This window comes from Typopeltis vanoorti, chromosome 15, assembly GCF_054136105.1.
Source record: "Typopeltis vanoorti isolate ZY-2024b chromosome 15, IOZ_Tvanoo_1.0, whole genome shotgun sequence".
Taxonomy (NCBI): Eukaryota; Metazoa; Arthropoda; class Arachnida; order Uropygi; family Thelyphonidae; genus Typopeltis; species Typopeltis vanoorti.
This window is the reverse complement of record NC_143563.1, coordinates 26,981,167-27,004,558: the sequence shown is the minus strand read 5'-3', so window position 1 is coordinate 27,004,558 and position 23,392 is coordinate 26,981,167. Positions and strand designations below refer to the sequence as shown.

Genomic DNA, 23,392 nt, shown 5'->3' with positions numbered 1-23,392 from the left:
CATTATACATCTAACCAACATAATCAATTCCATCCTCCGTTTCAAACATTTCCCTTTAAGCTGGAAAGCGGCAGATATAATCCCAATCCATAAGCCAGGAAAAGGCCCACGCTTACCTCAAAATTATCGGCCCATCAGCCTCATCTCAAACTTGGGTAAGATCACAGAAACACTCACCAGACTCCAAACCTTTGTACACAACCTAAACATTCTCCCTAAAGAACAGTTTGGATTCTGGCATTACCACAGCACCACCCAACAGATACACAGATTAATAGAATATATCTCCACTGAAGATAACTGGCACCAATGCACAGGGGCTGTCTTCCTTGACATAGCCAGTGCATTTGATAAAATCTGGCATTTTGGACTGCTACATAAAATGATCTCAGCTGGAATACCACTGCAAATGGTACAACTAATCAAATCGTACCTTTCCGACAGGCATATGCAAATCAAGATCAAAGGCACAGTATCGGCCCAGAAACGTCTGATGGCTGGAGTCCCACAAGGATCATTACAAGCTTCGATTCTGTTTTCCATATACATGGCTGATATCCCACACAATCCATTGTCATCCATCCTGGCCCTCTAAGCAGATGATACAGCAGTATTAACCAGATCTGCAAAACCACACACAGCCATAAAAAAACTACAAGAAAATATACTTCAGATTGAGAAGTGGTTCTCTAAATCGAGACTACTAGTAAACCTCCAGAAGAGCATAGCCATACTATTCACCAGAAGACCGATGCTTCCCAAAGAGGACATCCTCCTATTCAACACAAAAATCAAATTCAACTTGTTTTTCCTCTGGAAACCAGAAGTGAAATACCTTGGCATACTACTAGACAGATGATTAAATTTCAATTATCATATCAAGGGTCTCTGTGCAAAGGCATTAAAAGCCATCGCTCAACTCTATACTCAATTCAACAGGAATAGTAAACCAAACACCAGAATCAAACTGCTTATCTACAAACTAATGGTCCACCCAATACTCACTTATGCTTCTCCAGCCTGGAGTCGTATCGCTGATACTAACATTCTCAAATTACGAGTACAGAATAAATTGCTTCGTATGATCCTAAGTGCCCATTGGTTCATTAGAACTGTGCAGCTCCATCGAGAAACAGATGTCCCCTGCATATACACTTTTCTGCAAACTATAGCAACAAAGATGTTGAAAGTTTATTTTTCACTTGGCTAGACTATAATAAATTTAGTTTAATCCTTTATCCAAGTGTGAGCAAACAAAGTTTACACCTGAAAGTATCTTCAGGACTTCTTCAGGACTGGGGTAAGGTGGTACAACACCAGGAAAACTTGTTGCAAAGGTGGAGCAAGTTAACATCACTCCTATCTCAGTTTCTCCCATAATGCAAAACACATCTCCTTGTGGATACGTATAATGTTATGCATTAAGGGAAGGGCCACTACCCAGACTAGTTTCGACCTTTATTGAGGTCTCTTGGCAACTCCTGTAGGTAGAGATGACCTTGCTAATGCTTCTGCCTGGTATCTCCACTTGAGCCTTCCCACTGAAGAGACCTCAATAAAGGTCAAAACTAGTCTGGGTAGTGGCCCTTCCCTTAATGCATAACATTATACATATCTGCAAGGAGATGTGTTTTGCATTATGGGAGATACTGAGATAGGAGTGATGTTAGCTTGCTCCACCTTTGCAATGATTTTCCAGGTGTTGTACCACCTTACCCCCAGTCCTGAAGATACTTTCAGGTGCAAAACTTTGTTTGCTCACACTTGGATAAAAGATTAAACTAAATTTATTATACATACAGCAACAAAGTTCTTCAAAAAAGCATCTGCACTCCAATGAACTGGTTCAACTAGCTACAAATTACAATGCCATAGACTGCTTCAAATACAAGACCCAAAGCCATACTAATCCCCCCCCCCTGATATTTAACCTCCAAGCCTGCCCAGCAAGAGCAATTAGCTCACAAACATTTCCACTCACTGTTTCCATGTCAGACAGCAGGGAACATGAAAAGCACTTTGCTTCACCCTTAGTCAGAAATGTTAATCGTTAATCCAGAGGGCTTTATTTTCCTCTTCTCTCTTGGCTGGGAGTCAAGAGAGAAGAGGAAAATAAAGCCCATCTCTGCCTGACTTACGGGCAATCCATGGAAAGGGCTCAGCACCTAGGCAAGACCTCACAGAAGCAGAATCGCCTTATGCCATCGTTATATCTGGAGTGGACTAGTTATGCTGGGAATGTGTGGACTTGTCTTTGACCAAAGAAATCCATGCCATAGCACCGATTAAATGAATCGGAAGGGAGATCGATCAGAGAACGGCAGTCAGAAGTTGAACGAGTATGAAGAACCAGTGTGTACGGCAACGTTAAAAATTCTTTGTCTATATAACGTGTATAAGAAAATTAAGATGTTATAAATGTGGTTAAGGGAATTTGAGGACTTTCTTATAATTAAGACAGGACTGTAGCAACTTCATATTACAACGCATAGAGAGGTAACTCCTATATAAAGCTAAACTAATGTGTATGTTTTTGAAAGTATTGAAGTCTAGTCGGAGAAATGTGATATGATATGAAGATTAATGTGAATATTGCAGTCAAGTTTTGTCAGTTTGTGAAATAATATATTGATGTTGCTTCAATGTCCTTAATAAGGATACCTATAATTTTCTCTGATTAACACTGAAGTTTTGGATTGAGTTTCTTTGTATTGCAAACTGTATAGGGAAAAAATAGATTATGTTATAGGTCACGACTGCAAATCAGTAGTCATTAGTGGTGCAATTGGAAGAACGACGGCATATCATGCCTTTCAATTGGAATAGGCCTAAGTTCGATTCTCGTCACGATGGGAGGAGTCTTCATCTGGATGATTTCAATCGAAAGTGGGTTAGCTGATCACATATGGAGGTAGCAGGGTTTTTCCTCCCGGCAACTCGGGTTTTTCATCCCACATACAGACAAATCGTCATTTCAGAACACATGCAATTTACTGACAAAAAATAGTAGTCGGTGGTGATGGGCAGTACATGGCATTGATGGAGATGATTCGTAGTAGAGGTTCAGTGTAGTGGTTGAGACAGTTGTAGGTGTCCTCCCATGATGAGTCTTCGAACTCCTTGGAGGTATCATGAATAATAATTACAGTACACCTTTGAGATCACTTCTTGATTAAGACATGTTTAACTTAATCTAATAGCTTAGGTGGTGCAGCAAACAAATATAAATATTCCTAATGCTTTAAGAGAAATGAGATTTCAAAGACTTTGCCACACTGATTTTGGCTCGACCAATTCCAGCGTGAGGCAATTCCTTTGTGTTTTAGAAGTATCATGTGACTCATTAGGAAGTACCGTGTATAGTACATATATTAATACAGTTTAAGAAAGGGGGACACATTATTTATATATCACTTGGTTGCTGAAGAATATGTTGACAAACATAGACAAGCAGGTTATTGTTCCTCTATATCAATCCTTGATAAGACCCCATCTCGACTACTGTGCCCAGATTTGGTCACCTAGGTTTCTTCTTGATCGAGAGGAGGTTGAGAGGATCCAGAGGCGAGTGACCAAGATGATAGCAGGTCTGTGGAATGAACCTTATGAGAACAGGCCGAGAATTTGTGAGTTGCAAAAATTGGTTGATAGGCGGAGGAGAGGAGATATGATTGAGACATTCAAATTACTGAAGGGTTTCTATAAAATTAATTCAGAAGATATTTTTGAGAACAGGGCTAGTTGTGGGAGTACTAGGGGACATCCATGGAAGTTGGGCAAAAGTGTGATTAGTAAGGGTGTTAGAGCTGGGTTCTTTACTTTTAGAGTGGTGAATGAGTGGAATGGGCTGCCAGAGTCCGTGGTGGATGCTGTGATGGTGAATGAATTTAAGGTGACACATGATAGATACTGTATGAATGTCGTATAGTTATGAACATAATTTGGGGCCTCCCTCGATGAGTCTAAGGACTCACTGGAGTTGCCCGTAATAATAATAATAATATATTATTATTATATATTGTCATGTTACTATATTCGCATGGAAAGAATACCAGAATGATAATTTGACCTACAGGTTCTCACCTGATCCCTATGGAATATTTGTGGAGTTTAATAGAACACCATATTAAATACAGCAGACACAGTCTTATTGATTGGTAAAATTATAACATAAACTAATATAATGTAAAGGAGAGTTGAAACAATTTCATCAACTTTCTACTTGAAATCAACATTTTGAGTGGCACTTAGGCTATTATATGCCCATAGTTTCATAGAACCAGATCTAGCAAATTGCCAAGAATAGTCAATTCATGCTGAAGGGGAGAAGGAAATAAATGATGTACGAATTGATAACCAAGAAGCAAAATCACTTGCTTTATACATAAAAATTTTCCAACTATTATACAAGCAAAATAGTTACCACTTTTAAAACTACAATGTCCATTAAAAAAAAAACAGTTAATTTTCTGACATGTAATAATAAACTCATCCCACAAGACGAACTGATTACCCTAATATCAGAATGGATTCTTTTTCTGACATGTGCAGAAGAGTCAAGTCTCGCATCTGTGGGCATACAGTATTTAGATACAAAAGTATTATTATTTTCTTCGATGATGTGTTTGCATTATAGGAGATACTGAGACAGGAGTGTTGGTAGCTTGCTCCACCTTTGCAATGAGTTGCCCTCGTGTTGTACCACCTTACCCCAGTCCTGAAGATACTTTCAGGTGCAAACTTTGTTTGCTCACACTTGGATAAAGGATTAAACTAAATTTATTATACTCTAACCAAGTGAAAAGTAAACTTTCAACATCTTTCTCTAAATCCAGAGTAATTTATTAAAAAAGGGTGGCACACCATTTGGCAACTCCTATAAGTAGAGATGACCTGCGAATGCTTTTGCCTGGTATCTCAACTTGGGCCTGGCTCCCACTGAAGAGACCTCAATAAAGGATGAAACTAGTCTGGGTAGTGGCCCTTCCCTTAATGCATAACGTTAGACATATCCGCAAGATGTGTTTTGCATTATAGGAGATACTGAGACAGGAGTATTGGTAGTTTGCTCCACCTTTGCAATGAGTTTCCCTGGTGTTGTACCACCTTACCCCAGTCCTGAAGATACCTTCAGGTGCAAACTTTGTTTGCTCACACTTGGATAAAGGATTAAACTAAATTTATTATAATATAAAGGAGAGTTGAAACAATTTCATCAACTTTCTACTTGAAATCAACATTTCGAGTGGCACTTAGGCTATTGTATGCCCATAGTTCATAGAACCAGATCTAGCAAATTGCCAAGAATAGTCAATTCATGCTGAAGGGGAGAAGGAAATAAATGATGTACGAATTGATAACCAATAAGCAAAATCACTTGCTTTATACATAAAATTTTCCAACTATTATACAAGCAAAATAGTTACCACTTTTAAAACTACAATGTCCATTAAAAAAAAAACAGTTAATTTTCTGACATGTAATAATAAACAACTCATCCCACAAGACGAACTGATTACCCTAATATCAGAATGGAGATTCTTTTTCTGACATGTGCAGAAGTGTCGAGTCTCGCATCTATGGGCATACAGTATTTAGATACAAATGCAAGTAAATTATTTTCTTCAATAAAGACATTTCATTTAAATCTACACATGTCACATGTTTTTTGGTTGTATAGCATACAATGAACTTTCGTCAAAGCAAGTAAGAAGTATTTCAGGTAAATGTATGTGCTTCTAAAAAAAAGATGCAATCAATTCAATGTAGAACAGCCGTGAAAATTATACCATTATTTAATGTGAAATACAAAGAAAGCATCTCTGAAAAAATTATTGTCACTCAAAACCCTGAATTTTTAAGAGAGCAATTGTTTTATTCATCATTTTTATGCCATTTAAATCAACAAGATAGAAATTCTTAGCAAAAAACTATCTGCTTTTCTTTATAAATTTCAAGTCACTTAGTTTAGTGAATAGCATTTAAAATAACAGAGTTGACTTCTCAAAAACATAATAAATTCTATCAATGATAACTTCATAAGTACCTTTATATCATCTTAAGCAGAATATATTTTTGTTACAAAGAGCCTGCTGGGATAATTTTCATCAAATAGAAATGTCTTTGGAATTCCTGTTCAGGTAATTTGGATGACTGTGGACAAATTTTTTTATTACACTGTGAAAGCAAAAAATGGTGTCTACATAAAAATTCTAAACGCAAAGATATAATTTTGAAACTATGTGTTTTGAAAACAAGTTTTGTTTAAACAAAACTCACTTGAAATTTTCTGTATACTATTTTTGAGATAATGAACATTCTTGTCATGCATATTAATAAACTACTCTTTTTCATGAATTAGTAAATGTACTTTTAAACTATATAACCATGCATACGCCTTGCCACATTGTCGACAAGAGAAAGGCTTTTCACCAGAATGAAGTACTAAGTGCATTTTTAGATTAGCTAACTGTGAAAAGGACTTGCCACATGTTGAACATAAGAAAGGTTTTTCACCACTATGTGTTAATAAATGTGTTTTAAGGTGATATGGACGTGTAAAGGTCTTTTTACATACAGAGCAAGAGAAAGGTTGCTCCTTAGTATGAATTGATAAATGTGCTTTTAGATTGTAGGATCGTGTGTAGGACATACCACATATTGAACAATGATAGGATTTCACATTATAATGAACTGCACTATGTCTTTTTAGATGTTGTGCAGCTGAAAAAGTCTTGCCACACTCTGAACAAGAAAAAGGTTTTGCTTGACTATGAACTGATAAATGTGTTTTAAGATTACCAGATTGTGAAAAGGGCTTACCACAAACTGGACAAATAAAGGGTTTCTCACCAGTATGAACTAATTTATGCCGTCTTAAATTTTTAACATGGAAATTCTTGCCACATATTTCACAAAGAGTTTGCTGACGGGAATGAGCTTCTTTATGTCTTCTTAGATTACACAATCCAGATATTTTTCTATTACATATTTTACATTCAAAACGCTTTTTTTTATGACATGTAGTTTCCTTTTTCTTTGGCTTATCTCCAGATAATGGTTTTTCAAAAATTTCTCTCATGGTTTCTTTGAAAAAAGCAGAAGTCTGATTATTTCGAATAGATGATGCAAAATGTTCCTCTTCCTCCTCTCTCTCCTTTTTTATCTGGAGAAAATATTTTTCTTCTTCTTCTTCCTGCAAATTAAGTTCTTGGTAAACTCTTTCAATAGGAATTTCAGTAGTTTGTGAGTTAATATCTATATTTACTTTGCTGGATATTTTCTCTGCCATGTTCACAATATATATTACAAAAGCAAATTACTTTATACTATCCTGCTATTACTATATATTTTAATTTGCTATTCTTCACAATGACAATGTTGCACTTTCTCCTCTTCTGACCTGCAAAATTAAAGAAAATTTACAATTTTATACACACACATTTCAAATAGTACTGAGAACAGAAATTAAGACAAGTTGCAATTCTCAAATGATGATCCACTTTGGACTAAGTGGACTAGTTAAAAAAAAAAATGCTATGATAAACAGACCAATTTTCTTAGAATTTTACTATATATATATTACAAATAAGACAAATCTGAAAACAAACCCCAACTCAACATCACCAGAGTTAAAGATCGGTACTATCAACGTAAGAAGCCTGAATGGCAAAGAAATGGAGCTAGCTGAGGAATTAGATAAGTACCAGATCGACATAATAGGGGTGACTGAAACAAAAAAGACCACAACTGGTCAGATCTTTCTGAGCAATAAATACAAAATGTTATATTCAGGCAATGACAATCAAGGAAAACAAGGAGTAGCCATAGTATTCAACACAAATTACGAGGCTAATATTCTTGAATGGCAGTCAGTCTCAAGTAGAGTAATGTGGGCAAATATGAGAATGGGGAACTGGACAATGAGACTTATTTGTGCCTATGGTCCCACAGAAGGTTCTACTAAGGTAGAAGTGGAGGAATTTTTTGAGGCTTTAGAAAAAGCAACTGACACAATGAAAAAGGAAAAGTTGGTCCTTGTTGGGGATCTAAATAGTAGAGTAGGAAATGATTGTGAGACATACAAAAATATTTTGGGAAAATTTGGAGAAAAGAGCAAAGCTAATAATAATGGCAAATATCTGTTGGATTTCTGCTCAGGACATGGACTGGTTATTACTAACACCATGTTCCAACATAAAAATGTGCACAAATTCACATGGAGAGAAGGGGCTAGGAATAAGAAAAGTCTCATTGACTATGTTATTGTTGATAGTGATGTTTTCTCCCTGGTGCAGGACACCAGAGTGTACAGAGGATTTGAAATTGGAAGTGATCACTATTTAGTCTTGAGCAGGATAAAATTGAATTTCATATTGAAAAGAATAACATGTAAGAAAGTTTTAAAGCGAATAAAAGTTGAGCAGCTCTCAGATGTGAACTGTAGACTAAAATACAGAAATATTATTGAAAAGAAAATGAAAGAGTTTGAGAACAGGAATCAAACCTTGGAGATTCAGTGGCAAACTCTGAAGGAAACATTGATTGATTCTGCCAGAGAGGCATGTGGTGAGGTTGTGTGCAAGGATAAAAAAATCAGAACTCCCTGGTGGACACAGGAAGTTAAAGAGGCAGTGAAGGAAAAGAAGAAAGCATATCAAAAGTTCCTGGCAAAAAAGACAGCTTTTACTCTTACAGAATACAGAAACAAATGTAAGAAAGCTAAACAGTATGTAAAACTAGCTAAACAAAAGTCATGGGAGGACTTTGGCAAGAATATAGAAAATAAATATCAAGAAGGTGGCAAAATATTCTGGAGGTTGTTGAAGCTTAGAAATGGAGGAAAGAGTGCTGTAAAAGGAATTAGAGATGATAAAGGTGAAATGAAAACAGGAGAAAAAGATATCCTTGAAGTATGGAGTAATTACTTTGAAAAACTGCTAAATGAAACAAGCAGTGATGACAGCACAGTGATAAAAAACACTGACCAGTCATGCAGTCAGGAATACATATCCATACTTGAAGTAGAAAAAGCTATCAAAGGCTTGAAATGTGGAAAGGCAGCAGGAGTAGATGATATTCGACCAGAAATGCTGAAGTATGGTGGTATAAGAGTCTTACAGTGGCTGCACTGCATAGTTCAGAAAGCCTGGACAGAGGGACGAATTCCCGATGATTGGAGTAGAGCTCTCATAGTACCCATATATAAAAAGGGAAATAAAACTGAATGTGAGAATTACAGAGGTATTTCCCTACTGAGTGTTCCTGGCAAGATCTATGCGAGTATACTTGAGAAACGGTTCAGAAGAATTGTGGAAGAAAAGCTTGGTGAAGAACAAGCTGGATTCAGGCCAAATAGAGGCTGTCAGGATCAGATCTTCACTTTACGGCAAATAGTCGAGAAAGCATGGGAATATAACAAAGATCTGTATTTAAGTTTTGTCGATTTGGAAAAGGCATATGACAAGGTGCCAAGAGAGAAGCTAGTCAATACACTGCAGTCATATGGTGTCAATGGGGCATTATATCAAGCAATACTTAGTCTTTATTTGAGTTGTGAGTCAGCAGTTGGAATTGAAGGAAGTACAGGAAGATGGTTTAATGTTAAATCTGGTGTGAGACAAGGATGTACATTATCCCCTCTGTTATTCATTATCTATATGGATCACATTATGAAGGAATGTGGTATTAAACCTGATATCAAAATTGGAGATGTTAATGTCAGCTCTTTGCTTTATGCGGATGATGTTATACTTCGAAATAAATCCGCTACAAGTCTGCAAGATTCTCTGACTAAATTGAATAGCTGTTGTAATAGATATGGTATGAAGGTCAGCAATAAAATGACAAAGACAATGAAAATAGGCAGAATCATTGAAAAGGTCAACTGTGTTGTGAATGGAGAACCTGTGGAACAAGTAAAACATTTCAGCTACTTAGGCACAATTTTTACTGAAGATGGTAAACTAAATATAGAAATAGACAACAGAATGAGCAAAGCTGGTATGGTGGGAAGTCAATTGAATAAATTCATATGGAATAAGAAAGAAATTAGTCGGAACACTAAATTAGCTGTATACAAGACTGTGTTCAAACCAATTTTAACTTATGGATCTGAGAGCTGGGTCAGAAGTAAAACACTTGACCAAAGACTAGAGACTGCAGATATGAGAGTCCTGAGAAAGATTAGAGGCGTGAACAGATGGCATCAATGGCAATATCATATTAAAAATGATAATGTTAGGAAAGAACTTGACATTGTCAGCATCCAGGAATGTGTTAGCAGAGCTAATCTCAGATGGTATGGTCACTTAAATAGAATGGGAGAGGAAAGATTAGCAAAACAAGTGTTCTCTGCCAGGTTGGCAGAAAAACGACCCAGAGGAAGACCAAGATATAGGTGGATTGATACGGTACAAAGTGCCTTAGACGATAGAAATATAAGATCTGATAATGTTGGAGTCTTGACAAGTAACAGACTGATTTGGAGGAAAATTGTAGATAGGAAGTTAGTAATGATGTAATTTTTTTCATGTAGTACTGTCATATCCTGTACACCCCTTGAGGGTACATGGCAGGAATTTGATGATGATGATGATGATATATTACAAATAGCTTCTCTTAATATTTTTATTAAACTGCTGATACAAATATTACTGATTTTATTTCATGACTTCAAAATATCATTTCTAATTATTAAAGTGAGTGAATCTTTTTTTTCTGACATGCAGAACTGACCCTTGCTGAGAGAGGTCCTGAGTCTTAAAAGAAATGTGAAATCATTTATAACCTGGTCTGATTATGCAAATTGTTGATTCTGTTTTGTGATTGTGATATCATTTAAAGGTGATCTCCAAATGATTACATTAGTATGACAGATTTTTCTTTAGCTTACAATAGAGTACAGACTACACAGCATACTTTTGACCAGTTGATATTTTATTATTATTACTAAAATGTGACACCTCCAATGGCTCATTGTGAGAGGGCACTCTATCTCTAATCCACTACACACATCTTACTATCTCCACCACTACTTAATTCTCAAACTACAGATGAAACTACTACCATCTACCATTCAACCCCACTAATAACAGTATGTTTAATCTGTAAATTGTGTGTGTCCTCATGGCTTAAAAAATCCCATATAAAGATTCCTCTCATCATAAGAATCGAACTCAGATCATTTCAAATTGAAGTGCACAATTTCTGTTGTTCTTCCAATCGAGGCATTATAAAAAAAGTTTTTAACTTGTGATAATATGCAACTTTTAATCAATAAAAACCATATTATCGAACTGCTTCATTGGTAATTTCTTATTTATGTGAATCCCAACACAAAAGATAGTAAATTTGAAAATGAGTACTATATATGGACTACCTCTTCCCTAGTTGAAGGAAATGCCACATAGCCCTCTAGGCAGAAGATGTCTCATCAACCAGTAGTACAATACCACCACCTTTTATTTGAGGCTTGAAGTGGCTAACTGCCATGTTTGATCTTCAGGGCAAAGGCTCCAGTTTCTATATCTTCCTCACATTGCAGTGTGGGCAACAACCTTTGAGGACATGCCAAATACACGGTAGTTCATGGGTAAAATGGTTTTGTAAAATGATTTTGTAGGTGACTTCTAGATAGTTCACAAGATTAAACCTGATAATAATGAATCTGGATACCCAATCATCTAGTGGAAAATCCTAATTTCATTTGCCTGGATGTGACAAATACCTTCGCCGAGAGAGCGGCAAGATGTAGAATATTCTAGGACTTTTTGGGTGAGTCATAATATATATATAATATACAGTATGTTAAAGATACCAAGATACCTGAGAAAACTGCAGAGAGGAAATACTGAGGCCATAGACAGGAAACTAGGTTTCCTCTGTGCAAGTAATAAGTTTGTTACCTATACTCAGCAGTGATGGCAAAGGTCTTATAGGTCTTGTGACCTTCTGTTTGGGGGTATAAAAAAAAAAGATAATTTGAATACTGCTCTAATGACTAAAAAAATAACCATTTTTTAAGCAATTTCAGACTTCTAGTAAGCAGAGGCCATCTACCACTTAAAGAAAGTTATAAATATCCATGCTCACAGTGGGATTTGAACCCAGTCTGTTAGTTGGAGAGCAGATGCACTATTGCTCAGCCAGAGAAAACATGATTCTCCAACTCAATTCTATAAATGTTGTACTAGGTTTAAATCACGAATGAGCATACCACTCCATCAGCAGCACATCATAATCTTGCAACCATCTTGACATATGTTTAAACATGCGATGTTCCATATTCAGAAGAAAGGCTCAGCAACTTGGCAGTTCTACAAATTGAGAGCGATATTACAAGGGCACTGGACTATGAAGATGTGACAAATACTTTCGCCAAGAAAGCGGCAAGACTTAGAATATTCTAGGACTTTTTGGGCGAGTCATAATATATATATAATATACAGTATGTTAAAGATGCCCAAGCAATTTTATAAGCTAGGTTTTAATTCCTTTTTTTCCCCAAGTAAGCAAACAGAGAAGTGAGTCAAGTTTGCGGCTGCACGCAGTGCAACACTGAGGCAACGTTGTAAAGGTAGAGTAAGCTCCGATCACTTTCCTTAGTATTTTCCCCTAATGCAAAGCACATTTCCTTGCGGAGCTGTAAGATGCTAGGCATTAAGGTAATGGTCACTACCCAGACCGGTTTCAACCTTTATTGAGGTCTTGTCAGTGGGAGCCAGACATAAAAAATGCCAAGGATGAAGTAATACAGATCTTATAAATTTTACCTAAACAAGTTGCCATGAGGTGCTTTGACTTCATTAAATAAAATCTCAGGATGAGAGTAAATGTAGAAATTTTTTACCTTGGGCATATATTATGTTAAATTTACCAAGCAATTTTAAGTTAGGTTTTTAATTCTTTTTTTTTTTTTTTTTTTTTTTTTAGATCTGGCTCCCACTGACGAGACCTCAATATAGGTCGAAACCTGTCTGGGTAGTGACCAATGCCTTAATGCATAGCATCATACATCTCTGAAAGGAAATGTGCTTTGCATTATGGGAAAATACTAAGGAAAATCATCGGAGTTTACTCCACCTTAACAACGAGCTGCCTCAGTGTTGCAGTACGTGGAGATGCAAACTTGAATTACTAGTCTGTTTGCTTACTTGGGAAAAAAAAAAAGATTAAAGCTTAACTAATAAAATTGCTTGGTATCTTTAACATAATATATGCACAAGGTAAAAAATTTTCTACAATATAAAATATATATATATATATATATATATATATATATTATGAATTTACGACATAAATAGGTAATGCATGTAAATCAAAATGTTAATTAAATGAGGGGGGACACTTTCTGCAGGCCTAGGGGCGGGAAATACCTAAATACTCCACTGATTATATTACAATGAAAAGAGTAATGTAATAAAATTCTGAGGATCAATGACTTTTAGATGTACACTTAGATATACAAATATTAATGGGGAAAAGTGATAGCTTGTAAACAGTAACCAAACTTAGTCAGAATGGCAAAATGTAAAGAAAAAACTGAATGATCAAGGAAAGTGCATCTCAAAAGTAACAACTGCAAAGACAAAAAAAAAACCAAATTATGTGGTGGACAAAAAAGTTAAAAAAGCAAGCCATGTAACCACAGAGTTACATCTAGCTGGCAAATCAGAGTTTAGAGAACACACAGACAAAAAAATATAGGAAATGCTACAAATGTACTATAGTGATTTAAATAAATCATTGTCTTAACCCACAATAACGAGTAATATACTTCAACTATCATAACTGAACTAACCTCACAGAAGGTCAAATACTAATGATAGTTAATTAAATATAAAAAGCTTTAATAATTTTAAGAAATAGTAAATTTCCAACTAAACATCAGGGGGGAAACATTTGGATTTCCTTTTGTAAATATATATATATATATATATATATATATATTCTGTTTCAAAAATTACATATGGATTGTGATGGATAATTTTTATAATCACATATAAAAGTAAAATTATAATCATGCCTACAGATATCAGGCATTGGGCTACAAAATTGAGATATACCGTTACATATAATTTATTACTGTAACTAATATGTTGATGCCTCTTAATTATTACTAAAGGTTACCATCTGTGTCTAGAAAATGGCATAAATCAAGCCTCCATAGCGAAACTGGAAGAATAATAGTATATTGCGCACTTCAAATGGAAAAGGCCTAAGTTCGATTTTTGTCATTAGGAGAAGAATTTTTATATAGGCTTTTCATTTGAAGGTGAGTTAGCCAATTTCACATGGAAGTAGCAGAGTTTTTTCTGCATAGAGTCAAATCAGTCTTCAGAACACACAATTTACAGACAAAAATACTGTTGTGGTGGGCAATAGATTACATTGATAGTAGTTGTGTGTAGTGAGGGGTGGGGGATGGTTAGATGTTTGGAGTAGAATGTTCTCCTGCAATGAGTCAGCTCCTTGGAGGTGTCACATAGTAAAATAATAAAAATAGTAAATAGACATTCATCTCCACTCTGAATATCATATTTGCATCATGGATACTATTCACGAAGCAATTATCTCACACGATAATTTCACTCTGAATTACCAGAGCCACCAACACAAACAGGTAGCTGAATGAATGAATGTAGTCTTCTTTTAAGATGAAAATCACAAATAATATTCTAAAATTGTAAACCTACAGCATACTGGCATTAAAGACATGATAAACATTAAGTAACCTGGAAACCACATTCTAGAATAACCAACAGTACTTTTTTCTTATTGTTTAAATCAAACCTCAGGAAAGGGCTAACGGTTTCCAATAAGCTTCATTATCTAACGGATGACGATGGCATTCTCACATAGATGAACTAGGTTGCAAGTGGATTAAGTTTAAATTTAGTAACTGAACAGGCCAAGGAAATACGGCAAGGTCACTGATTGAAAAATTCATTTTTGAGTGATCTATACCTTGTCACATAACAGATACTCCCTGCAGAATATGTTATTAGGGAGATAAACTGTGAGTTGCCCGGTAATAATGGTAGCTCTGCACCATTTCCAAGAACATACAATTTCCATTCACTGCTACTGATATTTCCTGATCATATAAATCATCAGCACTAAATAATAGGAACAATACGACTTCTACAGAGGGCAATCTTTTTTCTCAAGTATTTTGAAAGTTTATTTTTCACTTGGTTAGACTATAATAAGTTTAGTTTAATACTTTATCCAAGTGTGAGCATATAAAGTTTGTGCCTGAAAATATCTTCAGGACTGGGGTAACGTGGTACAACACCGCGCAACTCGCTGCAAAGGTGGAGCAAGCTAACATCACTCCAATCTCAGTATCTCCCATAATGCAAAACACATCTCCTTGCAGATATGTATATGTATGTATAAAAAATGTTATGCATTAAGAGAAGGGCGACTAACCAGACTAGTTTTGACCTTTATTGAGGTCTCTTCAGTGGGAGCCAGGCCCAAGTGGCGATACCAGGCAGAAGCATTAGCAAGGTCATCTCTACCTATAGGAGTTGCCAAACAGAGTGCCACCTTTTTATTAAATTACTCTGGATTTAGAGAAAGATGTTGAAAGTTTATTTCTTTTTAACTTGCTACACCTTTACAACGAGTTTCCCGGTGTTGTACCACCTTACCCCAGTCCTCAAGATACTTTCAGGCAAACTTTGTTTACTCACACTTGGATAAAGGATTAAACTAAATTTATTATAGTCTAACCAAGTGAAAAATAAACTTTCAACATCTTTCTCTAAATCCAGAGTAATTTAATAAAAAGGTGGCACACCGTTTGGCAACTCCTATAGGTAGAGATGACCTTGCTAATGCTTCTGCCTGGTATCTCCACTTGCACCTGGCTCTAACTGAAGAGACCTCAATAAAGGTCGAAACTAGTCTGGGTAGTGGCCCTTCCCTTAATGCATAACATTATACATATCCACAAGGAGATGTGTTTTGCATTATGGGAGATACTGAGTTAGGAGTGGTTAGCTTGCTCCACCTTTGCAACGAGTTGCCTGGTGTTGTACCACCTTACCCCAGTCCTGAAGATACTTTCAGGTGCAAACTTTGTTTGCTCAAACTTGAATAAAGGATTAAACTAAAATTATTATTTCTCAAGTATTCCATGCCAGTTTTCTGTGAAATCCATTTGTTTTTACTTTCAATGAAGTGGAATTCTATAAAAAACCATTTGCAGACGGCTACTGTATTATGCTGCTGACTGACTGGTAGCAGCCCATCTGAAGCACAGATCTTCTAATCTTACAATTTTTTTGTGGAACATTGGATTCACTGACAAGCTAACTTTATCCAAAAGACTATTGTTCACACTGAATATTTCTTGGATGCTGAACCATTCAAAGTACTAAGATGGTTTCACAGGCACAAACAATAAAAAGACAGTTTTTATGACAATAGCACAGTTTATGACAAGTGTCATATGCCACTTGCAGTAAGCTGTCTTTTCATTGTTTGACATGTTTGGAGAGGTGGTCAATCACCTCTCAGCACTGTTCTGTGCTAAGGGTAATAATAAGATGGTTCCACCACATTGACAGAAGCACAGTCACATGGTCAACAAGATTACAATAAATGATCCAGAATGTGTGAGGAAAAGGGCTAGGTCGCAAATGAAATGGACAGACAATATCAAATAAAACATTAAGAGAGAGCTTAAATGGCATGAGGCAGCAGTTCCATATAATCAGACCTCCACTAACGTTAGATGCTGGGATATGAAATTACATTTACATTGCTCCAAAGTAAAAACCATTCATTTTCCCTTCCATTTCTCTACCCACACAATTAAAGAAAAAAAAGAAAAAAAAACAGCTCTGTACCCTTTATCAACGGGATGCATGCAATTGCCTATTTCTGAAATAATAACGTGACAGGATAACAGCACGAAGCATAGTCGGTATACTATGTATCTGGAAACTAGGTCCAGAGCAGATTCGCTTCGCACAAATCCTTCCCACAATAATGGGTAATATATAGTAAGTGCAGGAAACATTTCATAACGCAAACCGTCTTCCTATCAGACATGTGTATTCATTATTTAATAACATGGAATTAGAAGCCAGTTACAAGCAATGATAAAACTACTAAAAATTATAAAATACTTACAATCACAAAAAAACAAATACACAACAAAACTCGCCAAAGATCTTTCAACAGCGTCCTCTCAAGAGCAGCCCTTATTATATATATATATATATATATATATATATATATATATAAAATAAATATATATATATACAATTTTATATATATTTAAATATAAATATATATAAAATAAAATTTTATATATATAAAATAAGGGCTGTTCTATATATAATGTGGGAGTTTTATATATATGTTAAAGATACCAAGAAATTTTATATATTAAATTAAGGGGATAAAAAATTTCCCCTAAATTTTATATACTGTATGTTAAAGATAGCAAGAAATTCTGTACGTACTTGTTTCTCTGTTTGCTGACTTGGGAAATGGAGTAAAACCAGGTTTAAAATAGATAGCTTGGTATCTTGAACATTTATTATACCCAAGGTAAAATACTTTCTACACACACACACACACACACACACACACACACACACACACACATATATATGTGTGTGTGTGTGTTAGAGATTTTTTTCCTCCATTTCCCAAGTAAGCAAACAGACAAGTCAGTCAAGTTTGCGCATGCAAGTGTTGCATATCTAGCTGACGCTGCACGTAGTGCAAGTCAAGGCAACTCGTGGTAAAGGTATCATAAGCTCTGATCACTATTCTTAATATTTACCCTTAATGCAAAGCATATGTCCTGGAGGAGGTGTATGATTCTATGTATTAAAGGCAAGGGGCCACAACCCAGACCGGTTTCGACCTTTATTGAGGTCTCGTCAGTGGGAGCCAGGCTAAGAAATACTAAGTTTCATGTAATACAGAGCTTCGTGCAGGGTCAGCTAGACTTGCAACAATTGCAGGTGCAAACTTGACTGACATGTCTGTTTGCTTACTTGGGAAATGGAGTAAAAAATACAGGTTTATATTTAAAAATAGCTTAGTATCTTTAACATATATTATATCCAAGGTAAAAAACTTTCCACATCAATCTCTCATACTGAGATATTTATTTAATAAGGTCAAAGCACCTTATGGTAACTTGTTTTGGTAAAATTTATAAGCTCTCTATTGCTTAAAACTTAGTATCTTAGCCTAGCTCCCACTGACAAGACCCTAATAAAGGTCGTAACCGGTCGGGTTGTGGCCCCTTTCCTTTAATACATAGCATCATACACCTCCTCCAGGGGATGTGGTTTGCATTAAGGTTAAATATTAAGAATAGTGATCAGCGCTTACTCTACCTTTACCACGAGTTGCCTTGACTTGCACTTCGTGCAGGGTCAGCTAGACTTGCGACACTTGCAGGCGCAAATGTAACTGACTTGTCTGTCTGCTTACTTGGGAAATGGAGTAAAAAAAACAGGTTTATATATATATATATAAATAATGTGTTATATATATTATTATTATTATTATTATTATTATTATTATTATTATTATTATTATTATTATTATTATTATTATTATTATTATTATTATTATTACTATTATTATTATTATCTGAGACCTCTAGGGAATCAAACACTCATCGAGTGAGGCCGTAAATTATCCAACCCAGCTACTCCTCACTGCTTTCTGAGAGAAACACCTTGCTCTTACCACTTTCTTGACTGAGAACACCCTTAACTTCCATTGGTTCCCACATGTTCTCTTTTCCCACATTCCATATAACGAAAAATTTCATAATTTGAAATGCTATGACACCCATTCAAAAGTTTATAAACCTCTATCATATCACCCCTCTTTCTCCTGTTAACTAGAGGCTGTAATCTACATACTTGCAATCTGTCTTCATAATCTTAATCCCATAATCCGGATTCCAGATATAATTTTTGTAACCCTTCTTTGCATGCTTTTCATAGCTTCTTTATCCCCTTCGAACCCGGGAGACAAAATCTGAGCACCATAATGCAAGTCTGGTCTTATCAAAGCCTTATAAAGAGGAAAAATTACTTCCTTATCCTTACATGTCAAGGTTCACTTCAACATAGCAATTATCCTCTGAGTTGTATTTGCAACTTTTGCTATGTGACCTTTGAATTTTTAATTCTTATCCACCAATACACCAGGTTCCCTTGCCTTTTCAGTTTCTTGTAGCATAACCCCACTAATAAAATATGGCGTTGGAATTCTAATCATGCCAAAGTGCATAACTTTACATTTACTAACATTAAACTGAGAGCCATTTTCGTTTGCCCAGATTTCCAGTCTATTCAAATCATTTTGTAATTGCTGAATATCAGTAGCATTCCTGATTGCCCTGCCTATCTTCACATCATGAGCAGATAATTGCAAATCTGATGATAGACCATGCTTGAAGTCATCAATGTATACATTGTGCAATAAAGGAGAAGGACTGTACCCTAAGGTACACCACTGGTTACCTCAAATCTGGAAGATTCACACCCACTGTATACCACTTTTTGATATCTGTCTGTCAACCATTCCCTGATCCAAGTCAATAGATTATGTTCCAATCTCATATTCTCCAGTTTACACAACAGCCTATCATGTGGTATCCTATCAAATGCCTTAAAAAAATCCAACATTATCATAGTGTATCAATTCCCTTTAACCAACTCGGCGTCCGCGCAGTTAGCCTAGTGGCTTTGCGCTTCGCAACAATATGCCTTGGGAAGGAGTGTCCTACGTTCGATTTCCGTCAACGACGTGAGGAGCTTAACGATCTTTCTCAGCCATAACCAAGTTAGCAGGTCTTGGGCGTGGATAGCAGGGTTTTTCCGCCAGTTTATCTAGTGTTTTTCATCTCGCAAGCAGACAATCCGGTCAGAGGATACACACGGATTACAGTCAGGAATACTGACCCAGCCATAGGTGTGATTCGTCAGCCTATGCCGGTTCCAGAGCCCGGATAAAATTTGTGGGGACTAGCTAGTACCGTGAACTCCTGTAAAAAAAGGGGGAATGCAGCATCATCACACGGAATTTATTTAATTTATTTAACCAACTCGACCGTAAACACTGTTATAAAATATGAGCAATTGCTAAAACATGACCTTCCTTTAGTAAACTCATGCTGTTCGCTGCAGAGTATAGAATGCTTCTACCCATTTCTGTAGGCGAGTTCTTATCAACTTCTCTAAAATCTTCACTACCACACCAGAGATACTAATAGGTCAGTAGTTAGACACGTCAGTTTTTGCACCACCCTTGTGCAGTGGAACTATCATACATTCCTTCCATTTCTGTGGTATAATTCCTGAGCTGAGACTCAAGTTATACAAATATGTGAAAATCCTAGCCAATTCAGCTGAACATTCCTTTAACGAACGGGCAGGTATTCCATCTATCCCTGTTGACAAATTGTTATCCAGGTTATGCAAGAGCTGTTCAACCTCATTTTCATGAACCTCTAACTCTTCATCCAGCGTAGCAGTAGCACCATGCTACATATACCTGGTTGATATATCTTAGCAAAGTGAGCGCTCATTAACTGTACAATCTCCTTAGCTTCCGACACTCGCGTACCATGTGCATTCAATAAAGTTATTTTTCCACATTCATTCTATCGTTTGCTTGTGGCATAAAGATAAAATTCTTTTGGGTTGCCTTTAGCTTGCATGGCCAATTTCTTTTCATACTCTATTTTAGCTTTTCTGACCCCTTTACTTTTATGTCCTGAGCTTTATATAATTCATAACTCCTTTCACTCTTAATCTCACGATATTTTTTCACATCATCTTCTTGTGGATCTCTAGCTTAATAAGGCTGCACATCCATTTCACTGCCAACTTATTTATTCTTCGAATGCTAGGGATACATTCAGATACCGCCTCATTCTAGCACTTTTTCAAAGATTCCCATGCATTGCTGACATTTTTTTAATTCAGTATCTGATACCATGGGACCAAAGATAGTATTCTTCTAAGTTGATCATGATTTCCAGCTTTCTAATTTATCATGTAGCCTGATTTAACCGGAGCTTCAATACAAGTAGATACTCCCCAAGAAATAACAGCATGATCACTGTCACCAATTGGTGGTAAAATAGCCAAATTCTTGACAGAGATCCCTTTTGATATTATGAGCAAATCCAACGCCCTTTGACCTCGAGTTCCTTCTTTAACATGCTACTTGAGAAAGTCATATCGCAACAGTTCAATAAATTCCTGTTCTTTCTGATCATGAGATTTCTCTTGTACCCAATTAATGTTTGGAAAATTAATGTCACCCATAATGATCATTTGCTTGGTACCCATAAAGCTAAATTGGCGAAGCATTTATTCGTCCGCTACAACTGAGCTGCCCGGTCTGTAGCAACACTCCACCATATATTTCATTCTGTTAACTTCTACTTCACAGCAAATAGACTCAAGCTCATTGCTACATGGGACATTGTTACCATCATTGTTTTCTTGTATTTCTACTCTAACTGGACTTAAGTTATCTGATATCATTAGTAGCACTCCTTCTCCTCTCCTATCTCTTCTGTCATTCCTAAAAATAGTATATCCGTTACACTCGATTCCACTTACCATATCTGATTCTGTTTCTGATAGCCAGGTTTCTCTAATGCCAACAATCGGTATTAAAGAAGGCAAAGATATGCAATCTATTTTGTCTTGTTCTCGAATTTTCTCTTTTCCCTCCCCAGACATATTTAATAGGTCCGAACCCAAGCATATTTTTCCAATCCTTCGCCACATACATAACCATGTTCAAAAACATTTATATCTTTATCACATTTGTATACCATAGCTATTCTTTCACACACATTTTTCCCATTCCTCCCTTGATGACATAGTTTCCCTCCCTCTCTGCATTTAGTCTCATACCAAGAAGTAATTTATCCACGCTTTTGATGCCAAATGAATTCAAGTGCAGGCCATAATTTCCATACAAATCTTTTCTGCCATCAAACACACCCCACAAGTCTAAAATCTCACATCCGTACGTTCTACATAGCCTACACGTGAAATCATTTGCTATCGTCGCCCTCTTTCTTAACTCAGTACTACCACATCTAGGTAGTAATCCTACAATTTTCACTCTTTCACATTTCATTCTCGCTTCTTCCAGCATAAGTTTCATATCTTCTCTCATACTATGTTTGTCACCACTTAAATTATTTGTACCTACCATCACCACCATTTCTTTTACATTTTGTTTTTGGTTTTCAATTACGTTTGTCATATTTTTAATTTTCGCTCCCGGGAAACTAGAAGTGGTGACTCCCTCGGCAAGGGCAAATTTTAAAATTGAGTCACCATACCATATTACCTCATTTTTCTTAGATATTAATTGACTTACCTTGTTGTTATTAATATTTTGATTACCAACTTTTGATCTCAAGAACGAAAAATGGACAACTGAAATGGTTCAAAAGCAAGCTAAAAGGATAAAAAAATTGGTCAACGCCAGAGAAGGATGAATTACATAGTTGCTGTTTGAAATATCAGACAGTCTTACACGAAAGACTTGATAACCAATTTAACGATGTTTCAGAAGGACAAAGCAAAGAAGAATGGTTCACAACAGAAAAAACGTCCAACCAATAACCTGTCCACCAACAATTTTTAAGCTACTCACAGGCATACTAGCTGACAAAATGTACAGTTATCTTAAAGCAAATTCTCTTTTTCCAATTGAACAAATTGGAAAAAGAGAAAAAGAGAAAACAGAAAAAACGTCCAACCAATAACCTGTCCACCAACAATTTTTAAGCTACTCACAGGCATACTAGCTGACAAAATGTACAGTTATCTTAAAGCAAATTCTCTTTTTCCAATTGAACAAATTGGAAAAAGAGAATTTGCTTTAAGATAACTGTATATTTTGTCAGCTAGTATGCCTGTGAGTAGCTTAAAAATTGTTGGTGGACAGGTTATTGGTTGGACGTTTTTTCTGTTGTGAACCATTCTTCTTTGCTTTGTCCTTCTGAAACATCGTTAAATTGGTTAGCAAGTCTTTCGTGTAAGACTGTCTGATATTTCAACCAGCAACTATGTAATTCATCCTTCTCGGGCGTTGAACAATTTTTTTATTGGTCAACGCCCGAGAAGTCAATTTCAGTTGTCCATTTTTCGTTCTTGAGATTCGTTCAAAATTTGTTCAATCCACTTTATCTTGTTATTCTGTCTTTTAGGGTTGTCCCATAGGTTTTTCCAAATTTAAGAGTATTTTCTTTGTCTGTGGTATTTATATTTATATTTTCTTTAAGATTATCATTGTTGCAACAATGAATTTTCTTGTAAAATTGGTGCTGATTCACAAGAAACATCGAATTTTGCTTATACTG

General features: G+C 36.0%; 1 protein-coding gene across 1 annotated transcript; it reads right to left on the bottom strand.

The window, feature by feature from the left end:
• Window positions 1-5,854: 5,854 nt before the first annotated feature.
• LOC150098535 (uncharacterized) lies at window positions 5,855-17,194 on the bottom strand. The gene is made up of 2 exons (XM_090405519.1): window positions 17,149-17,194; window positions 5,855-7,402 (listed from the first exon to the last, which is right to left on the bottom strand). The coding sequence occupies exon 2, from the start codon at window positions 7,289-7,291 to the stop codon at window positions 6,341-6,343; it is 951 nt and encodes a 316-aa protein (XP_090261645.1). The 5' UTR covers window positions 7,292-7,402; window positions 17,149-17,194; the 3' UTR covers window positions 5,855-6,340.
• Between the last annotated feature and the right edge of the window lie 6,198 nt (window positions 17,195-23,392).